At 41.3% G+C, this 21,799-nt stretch overlaps 1 protein-coding gene across 1 annotated transcript; it reads right to left on the reverse strand.

Moving 5' to 3' along the window:
• Positions 1-809: 809 nt before the first annotated feature.
• Positions 810-21,368, reverse strand: svopa (SV2 related protein a). The gene is made up of 16 exons (XM_068006258.1): positions 21,346-21,368; positions 20,246-20,406; positions 19,507-19,592; positions 18,755-18,853; positions 18,522-18,593; positions 14,241-14,365; positions 14,082-14,145; positions 13,281-13,406; positions 11,909-12,037; positions 10,357-10,430; positions 8,916-8,992; positions 7,666-7,773; positions 6,584-6,695; positions 4,588-4,669; positions 2,934-3,023; positions 810-1,001 (listed from the first exon to the last, which is right to left on the reverse strand). The coding sequence occupies exons 1-16, from the start codon at positions 21,366-21,368 to the stop codon at positions 810-812; spliced, it is 1,620 nt and encodes a 539-aa protein (XP_067862359.1).
• Positions 21,369-21,799: the final 431 nt, after the last annotated feature.

The following is a 21,799-nucleotide window of genomic DNA, read 5'->3' on the forward strand; positions in this document are numbered from 1 at the left end:
AAGTTACAGGTTTATTAAGCAGTCCCGTTGCATGGTACAATATTACAGACAAACCTTGCTAATACAAACTGTCTGGTCTTTAATGAAGTTGCTTGTTGTCATGAAGATGACAGGGGCTTCTCCCTTCACCTGCCTAATATTCACATTGAGACTATTTCTCTTTTAGTTCGATCTTCTGTGCAATGATAAAAGCAAGTCCTTTTGCATCAGCTGTCCACACATAGCATCACATCCGCAGAGTTTACTTGAACAGTGCACTTTTGGTGCACACTTTCTGGATGCCTTCTGTGCAAAAGAGTTATGACTCATTGTGGCAACCATAAGAGATTGCTTAGACAAGCTTATTGAAGTTTAATCAATACCCATGATAGTTGTCAGTTCATTTGTTGATTAACGTCATATTTCATGTTACAGGTATTTCCAGTCTCAGTGTATGGGGTTGACTCACGGTAGGGGTGATGAATGTATGGTAGCAGTTTGTAATAACAAAGCTTGTCTGTATCATGGCTGGGTAAATGGCAAGGTATGAAAGGCTGGTCCCTCCCCTTACATTCTACTTTCGTTTCTACCTTTACTTTCCAATCCTTTATGGGTGCCCTTTGGTTGAACATCACAAGACTGCTGGGAGGGTTCTTTTCCAATTTTTTTTATATATATGAGCAACACACGACATTTGCATCCCACCTTATACTCACGCTGTCGTTTTTTAACCAGCAGAATGGGTGTATATTAGTAATGATCACAATGTTGTCTGCTTCCTGCGAGGCCACTTTCTTTCATGAGCTGGTTGTTCTTGCGACAAACTCACTCTAGGTGCTCCTGGTTGAACTGCTTGAGCGATGTGTCCTGCCCACCATTTCCTGGCCCCACTCCCGCTGGCTGGACTCTTGTAGACCTCGCCCCTTTGTCTCAATCGGTAGGAAGCAGGAAGCAAGAGCTGCTAATAAACAGCATCCACTGTACACTGAAAGCGTCAGGTAGATCGAGGATTCCAACATAACCTGATTGAGAAAAACAGGATCTGTAAACTAATATGTTTTCCATCACTCCCCTATAAATAATGTTGCCGCCATATTACAAAGTTTTCTGGAATGTGTTTTATTTGCCCTTTGTCTTTATTTCCTTGTGGCACACGGCATCTGCAGCCAAAAGCACAAACAAACTGCTTCCAAGCCACTCTAAGGTCAGCCGCTAGGATGAGCTGCTGCAGGGGTAACACTGTCTGCATTGCCTTCAATCCCTGTGTGGAAGCCTGCAGCCTCACTTAGTATGGCAGCATGGTTGAGAAAAGGAAACAGGTGTGGAGATCATTGGTGTATTTCTGCATCACACTGCGCTATGGCACAGTACATTGGATCCACCATACTGTGCAACTTTGCTACCATGGCAGTGATTTGTAAAACTTTATGGAGCATTAGACTTATTTACTGTGTTTCCCCCAAACTTTCTTTCCTATTTCCCCCTTCCCTCCTGAAAATAGTGACTCATTATGAAGCACAGTTCCACTGTTATAGGCAATTCTCTAGTAGTTCTCCTAAGTGACCATTTTTCATGTGTGAGCATAGACAGTAAGTGTCAGCAGACTACTCAACAATGGGAACATCACAGCTGAGCACGATCCTGTCCTTATCAGCCATCCACATGCACGCATTTTCCAGCAGGAGTTACTGAATAGTGATCAGGAGCAGGAACGCGGAAAGATTCTGTCCCCTTCAGGGACACAGAGACCAAATGTCCTCCAAACATTACTCTCTTGACATTAGCTAACTCAGCACAGAGCAATGATTGAACCTCAGACCTTAGTGCATGCTACATTTACTCACTGAGCAACTGGAGGAACTATTTGAGATGCACTAAATGTTTTCATGTGTTGGGTGGGGGAGGGGTGGGCGGGGGAGTTATTTTCATTAAGTTTGGGGATGTCATTTCTGGAGAAAGGAATATTTTTGCATCTGGTGTAAATAACAGGCATCCAGATCAGTTGTAACACACTTTAGTTAAAGCAACCACTATACTGCCCAAACATTCTTGCACTTTAACTCCCATCTTAGACCATCTCTCCACTCAGTGCAACTAGAATGACATTTCCATTTCTCTCATCCTTGTAACTCCAATGGGCTCATGCCAATATGTGCTGAATTGTGGAGCTTTTTCTGGGGTTCATGTTAAGTAGCACCTGTATTGACGCTGTCTAAACTTACTTCACCTGAGAACTAATTACGTGAGAGAGGAGACTTTCATCCCATCATTCTGGGCCGGATTCAAACTGAGGCCTTAGACGTGAGAGGACAGTGTCTAATCTACTGCCTCACCCGGTCAGGGCAATCTAAACCTGTGACACAGTGACATCATAACATCACTGATGTTGCAATTGTGCGCAGTTTTATTTTCAAACTTGAAGACAATTAAGCTCCTACCACCCAGATATCTTGCAGAAAGCAGGGAAGGATTAGATGGGGGTCACAACTTGGTTCTGACTATTGAATTATTGGAAGGTGAACTTGTGATGGGCAAAAGACAAGGGCCTGACATTATATGAAGGGTCTCCCGATCTCCCACTGTAACTTGGGTGGGAGATCAATGGAACCCCAGAGAAATGATTGAAAATGGCCGTTTCTCTGGGGTTTCCACTGGTCTCCTGCCAAAGTTAGTCAGAGATCAGGAGAAGCCCCGTAGAATTTTCAGACCAAGCAGTTACTCTCTAAATGGACATACTGTACTTAGTGACTCCTCATAGGAATGTCATGAAAACCATCACTCCTGAGTCTTACAGCCGCAGCCACAGGACTGTGGCACGCAGTAAGTGCACACTAAAGGTTGACTCATCATCTATGCAAGAAATACTTGTGTCCACTGCTTCTGGACAGACTGAGTGCACCATGGATAGATTGAGTTATGACCTATTGAAAAAGATGGGCACGTTTTCATCATACCTGTGCAATGAAAGGAGTGATGAGAGCTCCCACTCGTGCCATCCCACTGCATGTTCCTAAACCCAATGCACGGGTGGCAGTCGGGTAAACCTGAAAGAAACAAACAGGAGAGAAATAAAGTGAAGAATGACAACTGGGACTGTTCTCCAACAATTTTGTATTTCTACAGTACTACTCAAATGCAGGAACACATCTCACAGTGCTCTACAAAAGAAAAACAAAGCAGTGGATCACGAACAGGAGAGGAAAAGGAAAATAAATGGAGAGGATTAGGGTGGGGGAACCAAAGGCATGGTCGAAGAGAAGGGTTTTTTTTTAAATAGGGAGGTGGCAAAGTATAGGGAACGGGTTGAAACTCCAGAAAGCAGGAGTGTGATGATTGATCATGCAGCCACCAATGGTGGAGTGTAAGTGGTGAAGGTCAAAGAGAAGCTCAGTGTTAGAGGAATAGAGGGTGCATGTGGGGATTTAAGACAAGAGGAGATGAGTGAGGCCATAGAGGGACTTGAAAGCGAGAACAAGAATTCTGAAGTCAACTCACTAGGGAACGGGAAGCTAGTGGAGCACGAACAGGATGTGTAAGGACATAAGTTGCAGTGTCTTAGTTGAGTTGAAGCTTGTGGAGGTTTGAGGTGGGGAGGCAGGTTAAGATATTGTCAGAGGAGTCGAACCCCGAGGTGATGAAGCTATGGGCCAGGGTTTTGGCAGCAGAGGGGGAGAGACAGAGGTGGAGGCAGTGAATGTTGCAGAGGTAAAACAGAGTGGTCATAGTAACAGAGTGAATTTGGGGGAGAAAGCTGGGCTTAGGGCTTGCAAAACCACTTTGCACCAACACTACAATTGTAATGCACATACAACCTAAGATCCTTGTCATCTTCCTGCTTGTCCCAACTCTTTTCCTCATTCCTCCCTCTTGACATATGCAAATTATTTGAGGGAGTCTGAATTTAACTCCTGGTTTGAGAATCCCAGTTCTAACTTTGGTTGCCACTCACAGGTGAAGACATTTCTTAAAAAACTGTCAATCAAATAAATTCAAATTGGTGAACTATACCCAACTCTCCCACTTCTTTCCTCATTTATATCCTCCACCTTTTTGTTATTCATTCTCAAGATGTGGGCAAGACTGGCATTTATTGCCCATCCCTTGTTGCCCTGAGAAGGTGTTGATGGGCCTTCCTGAAACATAGTGGTTTCATACAACTTAGTGGTTTGCTAGCCCACTTGAGAGGGCAGTTAAGATCAAGCATGTTCGTGTGAATTACATAGCATCCACAGTACAGAAACAGGCCATTCAGTCCAACTGGTCTATGCCAGCATTTATGCTCTACACAAGCCTCCTCCCACCCCTCTTCATCTAACTCTATCAGCATATCAGCGTGGGACTAAAGTCATATATAGTCCTGACTAGATAAGGACGGCAGGTTTCCTTCCATAAAGGACATTAGTGAACCAATTGGGTTTTAACGACAATCTGTCACTTTCACTGATTATTTTTAAAAACTGAATTCAAATTCTCAAACTACCATGGTGGGATTTGAAGGCACATTCTCTGGATTACTAGTCCAGAAACATAACCACTACACTACTGTACCCCTGAGAAATGGACTGCTTGGCACTAGAATTTGTGCATGTAACAATATATTGGCCTTACCTCAGGAGTATAAACATATGCGGCCTGAAAACCACCTGATATGAAAGCCCTGGCAATAAAAAGGAATGCTGTGAGGGCCAACCTGTAAAAAAGAAACAAGGTTTTGGTCATTCTCATCCTTGTTTTCAAATCCCTCCATGGCCTCGCCCCTCCCTATCCCTGTAACCTCCTCCAGCCCTACAACCCTCTGAGATCTCTGCGCTCCTCCAATTCTTGCCTCTTGCGCATCCCCGATTTTAATCGCTCCACCATCGGCGGCCGTGCCTTCAGCTGCCTAGGCCCAAAGCTCTGGACTCCCTCCAAAAACCTCTCTCTCCTCCTTTAAGATGCCCCTTAAAACCCACCTCTTTGACCAAGCTTTTGGTCACCTGTCCTAATATCTCCTTATGTGGCTCGGTGTCAAATTTTGTTGATAACGCTCCTGTGAAGGGTCTTGGGACATTTTACTACGTTCAAGGTGCTATATAAATGTTGTTGTTGTTGTTCCCACCAGATAAAGAAATAACTGATATAGAAAAAGAATTAGAAACAGAAAACACACACACATAAACACCTCTATTCATTCTGACTAAAATGCTTCTTATACATGTAGCCCTGCAGCCAATGTGATACTCTCACTGCCTCACAGCACCACCGGAGCCTAGCAACAACTCACAGGAGGGATGGTATCAAACACAGATCAGTGTTAGGAGTATCAGACCTCCATGTGTTGGTAGCCCATCAAATTCAGTGTTGTCACAAGGGCTAATTTTGTACAGTATAATTCTGGCCTTGTGAAATGTTCATGTAAGCACACATTTTTTTTATTAAAGTAAAATGCAATGGTGAGTGCAAGAAATGTTCATACTTAAATTGAAAAAAAAAAGCAGTACATTCATGTGTCTCTTCAAACTTAGGATATGTCTGCAGATGGCATTTTGAGTTGTATAACACTAAGGCGATCTGCCACTGGTGGTGAAGGTTGGAGCAATTTGAGGTAATGAATTAAAGATTTTGCACAAGCAGCATATTAGCACAATAGATCTCCCATAGTGTTGCTCAAGGTTGTAGTCCAGGACTTGGAGTGCAGTTATTGATGTTTACCCTGCAGTTTAAACACAACAGTAGGTTGCTCATCACTGTAATAGAACAAATTACTGAAGCAATGTATCACATGGTAAAAATACCGATACTAAAAGGTATAATATTTGTAATACTGTTTACCTACCTCCTTCCAAAACTTACTTATGATGAGAGTAATCTGTTCTTCCCTTTTCAAAACCTCTTATTCCCAGTTATTTACATTATAAAACCTTCCTTCCTTTTTATCAGTTATTTACATGGTTATAAAAGATATTTTCTCCCCAAAGTGGATTTGAGTGTTTTTGATATATAACTTGTTCAGGGAGGTTTTCCCACTGTCGAGTCGCCAGCGACCAATCCCTGAACTGGTGCCCATTTGCTACGGTCTGAACATGACCCTGGCTCCAACATCAGTCCCCCTCAGCAACGCCAAAAATATCATCCAAAACAATACTCAGAATCGTTACTTAATGGCTTAAACTATAAAATTCAGGAAAAAATAATTTTCATTTTTTTTTGCCATGTATGGCTTGCATTACAGCATTGTGTGAACAGCTGTAACCAGGGTAAATCTCAAAGACTGCACTCCAGGTGCTGGACCACCTGTCAAATAACTCTTCAAATAATAAAGTTACAAAGCAAAACAATCTTTAAAAAAGAGCAAGAAAGACAATCATTTTCTGCTGTTTTTTCTGACCTTGGGGAGGAGTCAATTAACCTCCATCTGACCTTAGGATGTGCATATTCAGAGCAGACCCAGTGCCACACTAGCAGCAGAATAACAGATTGCGACTTACATGACATAGTACCTCTACCCTAGGAAAACTATGTATCATGTGACTTACTATGAGCAATACCACAGGAGATCTGCTAGTATTGATAAAACAGACAAAGAAAGTTAACACTAATATTCAAGAAGAGATATGAATCTCACCTCCCAACACATGCGAACAACAGCAGAGCAAAAAATGAAAAGATAAAGAAAGACACAGCCATCGTCTTCTTACGCCCAATCCGGTCAATAATCCATAAGGTCACCAAAACACCTGCAGAAAAATCATACACCCTATGTGAATGATGAACCCAGATGTTGTGACATGGACCCTGACCTAGGAGGCATGATCTGTTTCTCCCTGCATTGATTTTTAAAAATGTATTTCTCCTTCCTTATTTTTTCTTTGTGACTGTGAATTTAACAAGCTATTCAACCGTGGGATATCACAGCTGAGCCCAATTCTACCCTCACCCAGTGTTCGTGCACGCACACTTTCCAGCAAGGGTCACTGGACAGTGGATAGGGAGGAGGAACTTTGGTTGATTTTACTTTTCACTAGCTCACACCAATTGTAATGGTGGTGTCTGGTTAGCTCCCTGGTGGCGTTCTCAGGAATGAGTCAGAGGTTGTGGGTTCAAGCCCCACTCCAGAATGTGAGTACATAAACCTGGTGCAGTATTGAAGGAGTGCTGAATTTCAGATGAGACATTAAACCAAGGCCCAGTCTGCCTGTTCACGATTACAATGGCACTTTTTCAAAGAACAGTGAGTTCTCCTGTTGTTTTCTCCAACATTCATCCTTCAACCAACAGATTCACTCACCATTCATCTCATTGTTGTTTGTGGGACATTGCAGTGTGAAAATTAGCTGTTGCATATGTCTATAAAACAGTGACCACACTACAAAGATATGTACGCTTACTAACAGCCATCAGGAGCGATCTTCTCCACCTCTAAGTATCACAAGCCACATAGGATGAAAATTTACAGGAATATGCAAAGATTTATAGGACAAGTATTGTATGGAAAGAAAATAGTGCCTGTGCTATTGGAACTATGAGAATGCCAAATGTTGTCACTGGAATTATTCAATATTGGATAATGTAAATTATATATGATATAAATTATATTAGACTAATATCCTGGAGTTTTGATTCAACTTTCTTCCCTCTCCACTGAAGATAACTCCCTTCAGTGCTCCCCAGCATGAATGTAGAATAGAACACCTCCCAAGTGCTTACCTGGAAACTCTGACAATGTGGTCCAGAGAAGGTCCGTGTAGTCGGTGGCATTCAGGTATTTACATTCCAGGGTACACCTTCCCTCAGGTTTCTTCCCACCTGTCGACACTGGAAAAAAAAATTAAGTAAAATTATCTTCTGCCCATGTACTCTAGCCAAGTAAATATTATTCATACACCAATTTATTTTTTCTTGCCAACTTTGCCTCCTCCTTTCTCTCCTGAAGAGACTAACATGCTGTATTCAAAAGTAATATTTATGATTTTACTCTACATAGCAACTAGAGCAATCCTCCCCCTAGATTTGTAATTGAACAACAGGAGAAATATGCAATGGTTTGATTGGTGACTTGATTTATTTTTATTATAAAACTTAAATGTAGAGCCAAGGTCTAAAGTGCCATAGATATGCAGACAACATAAATCAAGAAGTAATCAGTAATACCATGGTTGGGCTTCAAAAGCCTGTCAATGGAAGGAGGAAAGTAAGACTGGGGGAAGATAAGAAATTCCACACATTTGAGGTCCTGAAAAGACTGACTTAGAATAGGAAATGGTGCAATGAGTCTTGATATCAACGCAGAGGTGATGCATGGAGAAGGGAGGATACATGCAGTTGGGAAGAAGAGAGGAAAGTCCAAAGGAGCAATGGCAAATAGAAGTATCAATCAAATAAAGACTAAAAAGGTAACAACAGAGAGAAAGGCAGGGGCCAAGAATGGAGAGAAGTGTTGCCTATCAGATTACAAGCTACAATTTGCTTGTCTATATAAAGCTTAACTAAAAGGCTAACATCAGATTGCTAAAGGGAAACGCAGCAGCACTTGAGATTAGTTTTGAGGCTGTTCCTGGCAACAACACCCGTTAAAAATTCATCACAAAAGTGATATTGCCCATTCTCATGGATTAATCCACTATATGGTGCCATGACTTTAATGGGTAATGTTAATACCATGGCTGAGATTCTCACAGGATAGATCAGTGGAACAGTCCATTGAGAATGGGGGAGCAATAGATACGAATGACGACTCACTCCAAAAAATACTTTGTGTGGAGGAATGAGTTTGGTTCCATGTTATTGGAGTTAAGCTTAAGATCTATATCATTATCTAGGGAGAGTGGTTTCTTTAATATTGATTCATTTTACCCGTTAGTCCATTAGAGCAGCTTTCAGAACAATAGTTAACGTGGATCAACAAGATTTCCCCTCTCCTCCATCCCTATATTGGTAAAATAGGGAGATGTACTTACTGCTACACACATCGCCTGCCTGGAAAAGCTCTGTGGTTAATAGCACCAGTCCATAATAAGAGAAAGCATTGGAAAACCTGGAAACAGAAGCAGATGCCATTGCATTACTATTCACAATCACTCAACAACGTAACCTTCCCTCCCCCACATTATGAACCCATTCCACAGTGTCGCCGAGATCAACACTAGCTAAGATTATTCCAGCTAACAGGATTGAACAATATTTATCCAGCTGATATATTCTTTTGGACTTTTAATTTCTGTTGAAAGGAAAACATTCCTAATTTTGTGCACTTTTAATCAGCTTGCTGAAAATTTCTATATTTCCCCATCATCCCTTGAAAACTCAACAAATTTGTGATTTTTTTTATATAGATGAAGAATAATACAGTGAAAAAATGATGGGTTTGTCAGGGAAGAAAGTGAATATTTTTTCATATCCAAATTGTCAACTGATACAAAAAGCTAAGAAATGTCAAACTGAACACACAAGAACAAATCAATAAAAGAACTAATATATGTCACAGGGGTAAACAGCAACATGAGGGATATGAGAGATAGAGTAGCATATGGTATTTTTCAAACTTTGACACAGGCAAATGGACTGAAAGGGTCCCTTTTGGTTCTGTGCACTCCCACTTAAATGAACGTATTTCTGATAAAGGTAGTATTTGGCTTGGCAGCAGAATGGGACAAGGGAGTTGGGACAAGTTTTTCTTTAGTAATGGCACATTTTACAGATTAGCTGACTCTCCATCTGAATAACTAGCAACAAACTAATTACTGTGGATACATAAACAATGGATGGAAAAGTAGTGTGTTAACTGCAGCACAGAGGAAACTGAGTTAGTAACTGCTGAGAACGATTGGCCATGGTGGTTCCCACTCAACTCGAAATGGCACTGAGCTCTCTTCAGTTTAGCTCCTTGGCTTATTATTCATGCGGAGTCTTTATTAGTGCAAATAGATGACAAAAGAGGTTGGAAAAGTTGGTGTAAGAATGGGAATACTCAAGAAAGCTTGGTTTTTCTTATCTTCCATGGCACGTTTAGAGTTCAAAAGGCCTAAGCTGGCTAGTGATCAAATATTGTAGTCAATTTGGCAGGCTGCTAAGAATATCCACCTCTTCTTCCTGATCCAAAACCAGGAAGAATTGTGGACATGATGTGGATTGGTGATTCCAAGTGCTTTGCTTTGGCACGACATCCTGTGTCAAATCCCGCAAATTTCTACACTTGCCACGTGTGGCATAGTTTGATTCCTCAGTCCCAGAGGCAGCAGAACTCCTGGTTTAATGAGTGGACATCTGAGCAATCAAAAAGTTATTTTTCCTATCAATTGGATGTTAATATGGCTGGAGTTCCCAAAGGTAGCAAGGACAGTACCAATTTATAAAAATGCATATTGAATTGCATTAATTTGATATAAAAAATAGGCTTACCAAATGAACCATAAAAGGATGGTGGTCATTCGAAACTGTGGTGTGAAGAGGTCCCGGATACGACCACGGTCCTCCTGTCTCAAACAAACATTTGCTAGGTTTAGTTCAGTGCAGGCTGAGGCAAAAGTTTGATTTTATTCATGATCAACCAGCAAATCACGACAACTATAATCAAAATTACGGTGCTAAGCAAACTATTAATTTCTTAAATAATCATTTTTAAAAGTAGAGTTCCAACTCATTTATTTTCTCCCTGACTTGTCACTCAGTCAGGGAAGGGGTAGATGGTGAAGGAGGGGGAGGAAGGCGAACCTTTCAGATGAGTCATTCCCAGGCCTCTGCTAATGCACCTTTTGAGCTTGTTGGTAGAGGGGGGAGGGAACGACTTCTGCCTGGTGACTGCTTCCCGGATGATGCAAATTGCAATATCACCAATTGACAGCACTGACATTTAAAAGTTTTTATCCGCTAATATATACCACTTAATATCCACTGATTCTGCCCCTATGGACATTAACATCACTACAATTTCTAAAAGATAATGGGACAGTACATTTTTAACAAATATGCATATTTAAGCACTTTAATAACAACTTACGGAGCACCATTATAGAGCACTGTTATTTTCCAGTACTGTGCACGAGCACTGGCAACTATTTGGGATCCTTCACCAAATGGCCATTCATCACGTGTGGCATAGACAGTGAGTGTTGACAAGCTGGAAGACCAGGAAGAACATCGCAGCAAAGTCCAATCCTGACCTTTCCTGTCAACTACACGTGCGTATTTTCCAGCAGGAGTCATTGGATTAGTGATCAGGAGAAGGAACCCTGATTGACTTCTTCCCTTCTTCATCCAGGTACAAGGAGATCAATCATACTGCCCCCACAGGTGCTCAGCAAACACCAGCCAACCCATCAGGACTGAATTCAGGATCCTCCTGATCTGTAATGGTTTCACATTGGGCAGTCCATTTTACCTATTAACCATGAAGATATGTTCTTTATTTTCTGTTAATTATTTTTTCTATTTCTTAGGTCTTTTTCCCCCTTCCTCACTCCAACCCACATTTCCTGGCTGAGAAGGCAGGTTGGCATCATGCTCGTGAATCGACTACCATTTATGTTTGTGAGCTGTCTACCACGTAGTGCATAACTGTGTTGCAGGTTAATCAGCTCTTGGATTTTTCCTTCTGTCCACCTTGGACCCCATGCAGTAATTGTGAAACTCATTTGGCAAGAAACTATAGGGTTAAACAGTGCAATAGTGCACACTGGAGTGTAACATTATCAGGATCAACCATTATCATTTCTTTCTGAATAGATGTGGAAGAAATTACCAATGAAGGCTGTTGAAGCAAGCAGAGTGAATGGTTTCAAGAGGCAACTAGATGCATATCTGAAGAAAGAACAGATTAAGGAAAATAACTAGAAGGTAGATAGGTGGGGTTGAGATTAATCGAAAGAGATATTCTTGTTGAACCTAATGCCCGTTTCCTGTTGCTGAAAATTAACAGAAATATAACTTTTTAAAAATAACAGTTATCCCTTACCTGTCTGGCAACTATCAATTTTCCAAGGGGCATTGGCGCCCCATTTTCTGTAGCAATGCGCTTTAATGTGGCGAGGGCTTTTTCTTGGTTCCCAGACAGTACGTCATAACGTGCACTTTCTGGAAGCCACTATAAGAGAGAAATAGAGACCACCTGATAAACTTAATTTTGCTGCATAATGGTGATGGGGGTAAGGGTGGTTAAGCCTTCTCTGCTATCTGATCAGGTGATTTTACAAATACAATTTGGTTAAAAATAAATTGGTCAATTATCAAACCATACTAAGACTATTCATGCCTGTTTGTCTGTCTGTCTGTCTGTCTCTATACATACATCACTCACACTATCAATCTCTTGCTCAAAGTCTCTCCTTCCCATGCGCTCTCCATCTCTCTCACTCTCAGACCTTTCCCAGCTCTTATTTCTGTGCCTTTGTGCCACAGGCTTGCCAATATTACAACAGGAACATTTACTGCTGCTCCCTTTACAGCTACTGTATTACTTTACATATATTAAACTTTACTCTTTATTTTTTCCATATTAGCAAATCGAGAACTCCTCAAACTCAATGTTAAATACACTATTAAAACCTCATCTTTTACATAATATGCATAATATTACATATTAATTGATTTATTTAAATACACAATCCAATTCCCCAATAATTCCAGTTGACGAAATCCTTTCCTGATTACTTTGCTGTACAGAATTCCAATAGATCAAATCAATTTCCAGTCAGTTTCATTACAAAGCAAAAGGCTTAATGAAGAATCCATGATATTCTATGGTGTCTGGTAGTTTTATCCCTGCTATCTGAACATTTCCTCTGTCAATGATTTATATGAGGTAACCAGGCTGAGAATTGTTGACATTTGTTCAATGAGGTTAACAGAGGGTTGACAGGAGGATTTGAATTTGGGTCCCCTCTAGTTAGGAGTCCAGTGATCTACTGCTATATCCATTAAATCATTAATTATCCCCCTCTCACATTATAACACCCATTTCTTTTTTCTTTCTCCTCCTGTTCCCTATCCTCAGTGACCAGCATCAATTACCTAAAGTATGAGCAGAGGGCATGCCACTAGGCCTCTACCAATGCTCCTGAAAACAGCTGCTACAAGGTGTGCCAGGTGTACCTTGGATAGCTGCCTTGTTGACTTTCTCTTCCTTTTCACAGGAAAGAGCCAGCCTCTGCTCAACCTTCCTCCTGACAGTTCAAATCTGAGGCTCACTGTGTGAGGACTCATAATAACCTGGTCTTGCCACCATTGAGTGTACCAAATGAATTGATTACTTTCTCCCCTTCCCCATCAAAAATTCATACATTCCTATCATTTTCTATTCAAACTTTACTTTCAGTGGAAATACCTACAAAACACAAGATGGCGAATATCATAAGAGGCACTGCAGAAAGAATGAGCAACCAGCGCCAGCCTAACGTGGGCATCACCACCACTGCCAGCAGCACCTCAAATACTGTCCCAAAGGCCCAGAACACCTGAAAATGAAGAGACCTCCAATTAAGCATGCTCCACAGATGCTGGGGAAAACAGCAAATTCAATGTTAAGTGTCGATAGATTGTATTTTTCTTCCTTTTCTGTCCTTGGGTGTCTCTGTGTCATGTACTACTTCTCAGCCCTGAGGCATGCAGTTGGTCATGTTGATCAATAATTGGACTTTAGGAGGTGCACTGGAATGGCCTGGGAAATTATTCAAAATTTGCATTTTCCCCATGCTCCTTGCAGGATAAGTGTTTTGCTTCACCTTAGTGAAAGGGAAAGTTTTATTTTGCACCTTACCTATGCGGCACTTGACTTAGGAGTGCTTGATGGGCTAGTGTAAAGGGGGCTTTACTTTCTATCTAACCCATGCAATACCTTACATAGGAGATTGAAATGACAGTGTAAAAAAAGCTATACTCTGCATCTAACCTATGCATTATCTGGTTTGGGAGAGATTGATGGAACATTGTGGACAGAGCATTATACTGCATCTAATTTGTGTTGTACCTGACCTTGGAGCACTTGCTGACACCCAGTGTAAAAGTTAGAAATTCCTAGCAGTGACATCCCTCATCTTGATCAACACAAAGAAAAATTCAATATTCCACCCCCCGCCCAACAAAAAATATAAGACAGTACACATCCCAAGACAGTGATCATGTCCACTCACCTCTATTAGTAAGATACACTTTGCTCTTGACTTCATTGGGAGGAATTCTGCATATAACGTTACCCTGTGTGGAGCAACCAAGACTAGAAATAATTATTTATTAATTCATTTAGAACTGAGAAGTTTAAGTAATCTTAAACTTTAATGTGATGCACTCACGATTGCGGAACACCTCCAATCCCAAAGCCCACCAAGCCTCTGAGCACAAGTATCCAGCTGTAGATTGGTGAGAAGGCACTAAGCACTCCATAGTACAGTGTCCAGAGTACGCTAACTTTCAGCCCCTGGAATTAACACATAGAAAGATAGATGGTTAATTCTAGACTCTAGCAGTGAACAGAGATTTAATGTCTGCTCACCTCTGGGTCAAAAGGTTGAGAGTTCTAGTCCCACATTAGGAATAGAGCACATAAACTAGGCTAACACTACAATGCAGTACTGAGGACGTGCTGCATTGTTAAAAGACATACTTCAGATGAGATGATAAACTAAGATCCTCTCTGCCAGTGGAGGTTAAAAAGTGGAATGGTTGGTATTCTGGAAGGATGAGGTCAAATTGGCCAAAGTGTGTATTTCATTTAAACCGAACTTCCTTCAATAGTTGGTGGCATTCAGTCAGCAGATGTTGCAGACTCTGTTGTTTAGACCGTTCTGGTTACAAAGAGAACATAGAATATTGGTACTTCAGGACATTAGGCACTCCAGCACTGTGCTGTGGAATAGTAAGAAGCAGTTTCACACCTATGATTCCCTACATGGTGAATAGAAACTTTAGCTCTGCCATTGTGTGGGACACTCAGCTTCAGCACTAGATTTACACACACTGAATCTTATCGCAAGACAAGATATTGTTCCTGAAATTTATGTTGAGGTTGGTTGGAACAATGTAGGAGACCAATGTAGGAAATACATCTTCGAGTGCTGAGCCACAGGAAGGTCAGGGTCACATTTGTGGACAGAATGGAAGTGTTTGGTCACCTAATCTGCAAGGAGGCTATACCATAAGCAGCAAATGGAGTTTATTAAATTAAGAAGAAATTGCTATCTCAAACAGAAGTTGCATGAGTGTTGCATTTGCTGTGATTGCACAAGCAGCCGCCAAGAGAAGGGCAGCAGGAAGTGAGAGTGGTGGGAGAGTGAACAAGGGAATTCTGAAGGGAATGGTCTCTCTGGAAAAAGGGGAGAGTCAGAGGTGTTTGATACTGGGATCATGTTGTAGGTGATGGACCTACAAATTGACCTTGCCAATACGGAGGACGGTGTACTGAAAGGTGAGGACAACAGGGACCATGTACTTATAAGAAGAAGGGGAAGGGGAGAGGATGAGTGCAGAAGCATGGAAAATGGGGTAGATGCAGTCAGGGGTCCTATCAGTCACAAAGAAAGCTCAGTGAAGGAAAAAATACATTTCAGAAGCTCGGGTGTGGAAAATGAAATCATCAGAGCAAATTAAATGGTGAAACTGGGAGAAAGGGATGGGATTATTACAAGAAATGAGGTGTGTTTCTGTTTTCATTTTAAGCCTTTTCCATTTGCAGATTTTTTTTCCTTCTTTTCCCAATTTCTCCCATTTTCTCGCCTTACGTGTGGTCTCACCAGAGCCCTATATAATTGCAGCAAGACCTCCTTACTCTTATAACCTCCTTGCAATAAAGGCTAACATACCATTTGCCGTCCTAATTGCTTGCTGTACCTGCATGTTAACTTTCTGTGTACAAGGACACCCAAATCTCTCTGAATAGCAACATTTTTTAGTCTCTCACCTTTTTAAAAAATTCTGTTTTTCTAGTCTTCCTACCAAAGTTGATAATTTCACATTTCCCCACATTATACTCCATCTGCCACCTTCTCGCCCACTCACTTAACCTGTCTAAATCCCTTTGCAGACTCTTTGCGTCCTCCTTACAGCTTACTTTCCCACCTAGCTTTGTATCGTCAGCAAACTTGGATGCATTACACTCGATTCCCCCATCAAAGTCATTGATATATATTGTAAACAGCTGAGGCCCAAGTATTGATCCTTGTGGCACCCCACTAGTTACAACCTGCCAACCCGAAAATGACCCGTTTATTCCAACTCTCTGTGTTCCATCCGTTAACCAATCCTCAATCCATGCTAATATATTACCCCAAATCCCATGAGCCCTAATCTTGTGTAACAACCTCTTGTGTCGCACCTTATCGAATGCCTTTTAAAAATCCAAATATACTACATTCACTGGTTCCCCCTTATCTACCCTGCTCGTTACATCCTCAAAAAACTCTAATAGATTTGTCAAACACGATTTCCCTTTCATAAAACTGTGTTGACTCTGCCTAATCATATTATGATTTTCTAAGTGCCCTGTTACTACTTCCTAATTCTAGCATTTTCCCTACGACTGATGTCAGGCTAACTGGTCCATAGTTCCTTGTTTTCTCTCGCCCTCCCTTCTTGAATAGCGGGGTCACATTTGCTACCTTCCAATCCACGGGGACCATCCTAGAATCTAGGGAATTCTGGAAGATCAAAATCAATGTATCCACTATCTCTGCAGCCACCTTTTTTAAAGCACTAGGATGTAGCCCATCAGGTCCAGGGGATTTGTTGGCTTTTAGTTCCCTTAATTTCTCCAGTACTTTTTCTTTATTAGTCTTAACTGCTTTAAGTTCCTCAATCTCAATGGCTCCTTGGTTCCCCATTATTTCCGGCATGTTTTTTGTGTCTTCTACTGCGAAGACATACAAAATATTTGTTTAATGTCTCTGCCATTTCCTTATTCCCCATTATAATTTCTCCTGTCTCTGTCTCTAAGGGACCCACTTTTTCTTTCGCTAATCCCTTCCTTTTTACATACTTGTAGAAACTCTTACAATCTGTTTTTATATTTCTTGCTAGTTTACTTTCATATTCAATTTTCTCCCTCTTTATCAATTTCTTGGTCATGCTTTGCTGATTTCTAAAACCCTCACAATCCTCAGGCTTACTACTCTTCTTAGCAACATTGTAAGCATCTCTTTTTAATCTAATACTATTCTTAATTTCTCTAATTAGCCATGGTTGGATCAGTTTTCCCATGGAGTTTTTATTTCTTGATGGAATGTATATTCGTTGAGAATTATGAAGTATTTCTTTAAATGTTCGCCATTGCTTATCTACTGTCATACCTTATAATCTAATTTCCCAATCTGCCATAGCCAACTCGCCCCTCATACCTACGTAATTGGCTTTGTTTAAATTTAAGACCCTAGTTTCGGACTTAACTACATCACTCTCAATATGAAATTCTATCATATTATGATCAGTCTACCCCAAAGGATCCTTAACTATAAGGTTACTAATTAACCCTCTCATTACACAATACAAGATCTAAAATAGCCTGTTCCCTAGTTGGTTCCTCAACATATTGTTCTAGAAAACTGTCTTGAGTACTTCCATGAACTCATCCTCCAAACTACTTTTGTCAATTTGATTTGCCCAGTCTATATGAAGATTAAAGTCCCCCATGATTATTGCATTACCCTTGTTATATGCTCCTCTAATTTCTTGATTTATACTCTGTCCAACACTGTATCTACTGTTAAGGGGCCTATAAACTACTTCCACTAGTGATTTCTGCCCCTTGTTATTTCTTAGCTCTGCCCATACTGATTCCACATCCTGATTTTCTGGTTTTAGTTCAGATTCTTGGTATTTGCAGTTTTTTTTTCCTTTTTAATTGTGCTGCATCTAAGCTGGGAGTGCTTGATGCTGACACAGGGTGCCTGAAATGGAAAGCATTTCCATTCCCCTAGCACTAACATGCCTCATCTTGATGAATAGAAAAATAATCTCAGGCTAAAAATGTTGGGTCTCCATGGAGGCACAAAGATTATGTTAAATTGTGACTACCTCCCATCAGGTAGCAGATAATTTATAAATTGTTCTTTTACTTGAGTCTAACCGGACCTGGTTTGGCTTATTCTTTGACTTTAACCTTTAAATAAATAATGTCTGATTCCATCTCTGCACATCTGTTAATAAAAACAATGTGAGCTCCCCCAATGGTTTAGTGGATAAATGCTTACAGACTGGGAAGGTCCCAGGTTTGATCCTCGATCTGTGCTGAGTTAGCTGATCTCACCCAGTATGGTGTTGGGGTGCTACATGTAATCTTAACCTCCCTGGACTAGGAAGCGGAAAATCAGTCATGCGCTAAATTGCTATCCAGTGACCCCTGCTGTAAAGTGGGTTTATGTGAATGTCAGGTGAGGACAGGGTTGGGCTTGGCTCTCACATTCTTCATGGGCAAATAGCCCTAGACTCTCACTGTTTAGGATCACAAATGAGGAATGGTCACTCGGGTGAGGTACCAGAGTGATGCTGATGGCCATAAACTGTACCCCAGCAAGTGTCGGCGCTTTCAGGAGACAAGAGGAGAAAACGGCAAAGAAAAAACAACAGGCATGGCTGACACTCACTGTCTTTCTGCCATACTGGTCCGATATGTTTCCCCATAGTGATGAGCTGGACATCATTCCAATGAATACCACCTGCAGTGGAAGAGAAGGACAGGAGAGGAGGGTTGAGAGAAAAAAGGGGACATGATCAAAATGGAACTTTAGTGCAATTTCTTAGCATGTGGTCAGTGACTAATGAGACCATTCACTGAGCAGTGATGCTAATCATTAACATTTCAATGATGTTATCATACCGAGGTGAGGAGGGCAACCTGCCAGCTCTGCAATCTCCACTCGCAGTGCAGCTGAGGTGCCAGAATACTGAGGATCATCATCTCCATGGCATCGGCCATCTAAAAAGAATTAACATACTCAGGACATGTAATACAGAATTAGCAACAGGCAGCCAATATAAAAAGAAGATAAGAAAGCTTGGAATGAAAAAGGGCCACTTAGCCCATCAAGCCTATTCCTTCTGCGGACTACATCCAATCTGTTTTATCTTATCCATTTAATCTTCTGAGGAAAAGTCTTGCAAAGTTTCTCCTATCCCCAAAGATAAATCAAGTGAAATCCTAGAGTACCCACCTAACCTTACATCCTATAATGTACAGTCTTCACTAGTTGCCTTACTTAGCCAGATATTTTAATGGTTTGAGTTGTCATCTGAGGAGCCATCTGATCATCTCTGTCTGTCCTTAATGTTATATTCGTCAATCCTATTCTTAACCAGGTATTCATCCAGCTGGTTTTAAAGGTGCTAATTGATTCATCATTATTTACTTTAGCTGGGAGTTTATTCCACATTTCCACTTCTCTATGAGGACATGTTTCTAATCTTAAGATTTATTAAAGCGTCTTAATTTTGTACACCCATCATAATCCTTCTTAGTCTCTTTTCCTGTCCCCCCATCATCACTGTGCAACAACTATGATCGTCCTTTAACTGCATGGACTAAACATATGAGGTTGTAGAGAAAAGAAATAGTGAGTGGATGTTACTTACCCATGCCAGTCCAGTAAGGACCGAGAGCTTCCACTGAAACTTCCCAAATCCAATGGCCTCCACAGCATCCTCCACCATGAATACATCTAAAGAAACAGGGAATGTTGAAAATTGCACAATCTTTTTTTCAAATCATTTGTTTCCTGTTTCTAATTTTAATGTTCACTCTCCCTTTATCTCTCCTCCCATGGAATAGTTGATTCATTTCCCTGCTAGTTTTCTCCCCATCACTTCTGAAGTGCTGACTCTGTTGGGGTACAGTTCCGGAGACACCGCCTGCCCTATTGTACCTCAACCAAGTGGCCATTCTTCATGTTTGAGCCAAAATATCAGCAGGCTATTCTACCGTGTAATGCATCACAGCTGAACCCAATCTTGTCTTGATCAGGATCTACACATTTCCTAGATAGTGATCAGGAGTGAGTACCTTAGTTGATTTTATTCATCCTTCGCAAAGGAGCTGAGGCCATTTGTGGCTGAGATATCCATGTTGGCTGAGATCAGCTAAATCAGTACAGACTGGAAATTGAAGCTGAGATTTTCTAGTCAGTATGGTTTGTACCAGGCAATTCCTTTATCACTAGGGCATCTAATTTTAACGTAAAGTACAAACAACACGTTATGAAAAGTTGTTGGCTATTTGTAGCATATAAGTGATATTGCACAAGTCTCCATTCTATATGTTACACACATTTTCATGATGGTATATGCCTCTCTTTAATAACAATATATACTCTACCATCTGTAGGGTTTGCAAAATCTTTGGGGACAGTGGCTCCATCCTCCAGTTCAACTTGCTCTAGCTCAGACCGCACTCCTTCTATCTCAATCTCATGCTCTCCAGAACATGTATCATCTTCTGACCTTGCACTTTCACCCGTGCGACGGAACTTCACCACACTGAAAAGAAGCAAGCAACCAAAGAATCAACACATCGTCGCCTTAAAGACTGATTTGCATCTTAAAGAGGGAGTATTCATCAGCACCACTTTTTAAGAGGAATGCTCACCATCGGGACCATTTTTAAAGAGGGATCTCATCATCAGGAGTTCTTTAAACAGGGAGTCTCACCATCCTGAGCCCTTTTAAAGAGGGACTCTCACCATTGAGACTCTATTGAAGAGGCAGTATCACTCCTTTTAAACCACGAATCTCACCATCAGGACCCTCTTGAAAGAGAGCATCTTGTCATCAGGATTACTTTTAACAAGAGATTTGGCCATCTCTAATCCCTCTAAAAAATCAATTACTTTTGGTTAAATACTTTTGCTTAAATTGTGTGTGTTGATTAGGGAATAGACTGACTGGGAGAACTTATTCAGTCTGATGTATCAGGGGCTGATTTAACACATAGCTTAAAAAGCAGCATCACTGAAGCCCTCTGGATAAATGGCTACTGCTGATAATTCATCTCTCTGAGACTGTCAGACTCAGTACCCTAGAAATTGGATCGGCCCCAATTTGGACACAATCTGCGTGCAGCACAGACTACATGTGCCTAAAGAGGCCGGTGGCAGGACCGTGGGAAATTGGTCTGCTGGTCTCATTTGTTTATTACCGGCACGCTGCATGTGCCAGTCGCAGCCTGGGAGGCACCAAGATCGTGCAGCTCGGATACCGGCCTAGGTTGTAAGGAAAGTCCAGGAAGAGGAGGGGCAATTGTGAGAGGGGGCCAGCGATGGCTGGCAGTGGCCCACAGATTTAATGTGGAGCCGGGAGGAGCAGGCGTTCTCCACAATAAGGTAAATAAAAAAGTTTAAACTTACCTTTCCGGTGGCAGCTTCCAGCGGTCCCTTTAAGGAACACTGGTTTGGCTGCCAAGCACCTGACAAAACTTACCGCTGCATGCATGCAGTGGTCATGCGCAATCGAATATGGCAAAGGGGCCTCAAACAGGTGCAAGGCCCTCAATTTGCACATGCAAAGGGCTTAACGCCTGTTTCAGGCATGCGCCCTGGACGCCTACGGAGGATCCTTTACCAATATGGCGACTATGCTGGTCCAGCACAGAATGAGCGTGTGCACATATTGGACACTTAGTCGCCCGTTTTACGCCTGTAAAACAGGTGCAGTTTTATCCAATTTCTAAGCCAGTTCACGTCATCAGCAAGCACTACTCAAACAAAGATATTAGGGAAAAAACAAAAATGGACAGATATTCCATGTTAAAGTTAAACATTATTTTTTTTTAAATAACTCGAATGGGAAAATCTTTAAGCTATTCAGCTCCAGGGATGTCGTACATCGTACTCTCAGATTAGTCTGGCTTGAAAAAGAAACATTACCAATTCCC

This window comes from Heptranchias perlo, chromosome 25 (genome assembly GCF_035084215.1).
Source record: "Heptranchias perlo isolate sHepPer1 chromosome 25, sHepPer1.hap1, whole genome shotgun sequence".
Lineage (NCBI taxonomy): Eukaryota > Metazoa > Chordata > Chondrichthyes > Hexanchiformes > Hexanchidae > Heptranchias > Heptranchias perlo.

Coding starts and splice junctions, on each gene's coding strand:
- svopa (XM_068006258.1), bottom strand. CDS start 21,368: ATGACCACTGCATGCATGCAGCG. Junction 18,854..19,506: donor TCCTTACTGGACTGGCATGG/GTAAGTAACATC, acceptor AATTCTTTTTAG/ATGGCCGATGCCATGGAGAT. Junction 14,366..18,521: donor ACCAGTATGGCAGAAAGACA/GTGAGTGTCAGC, acceptor TGTTAATTCCAG/GGGCTGAAAGTTAGCGTACT.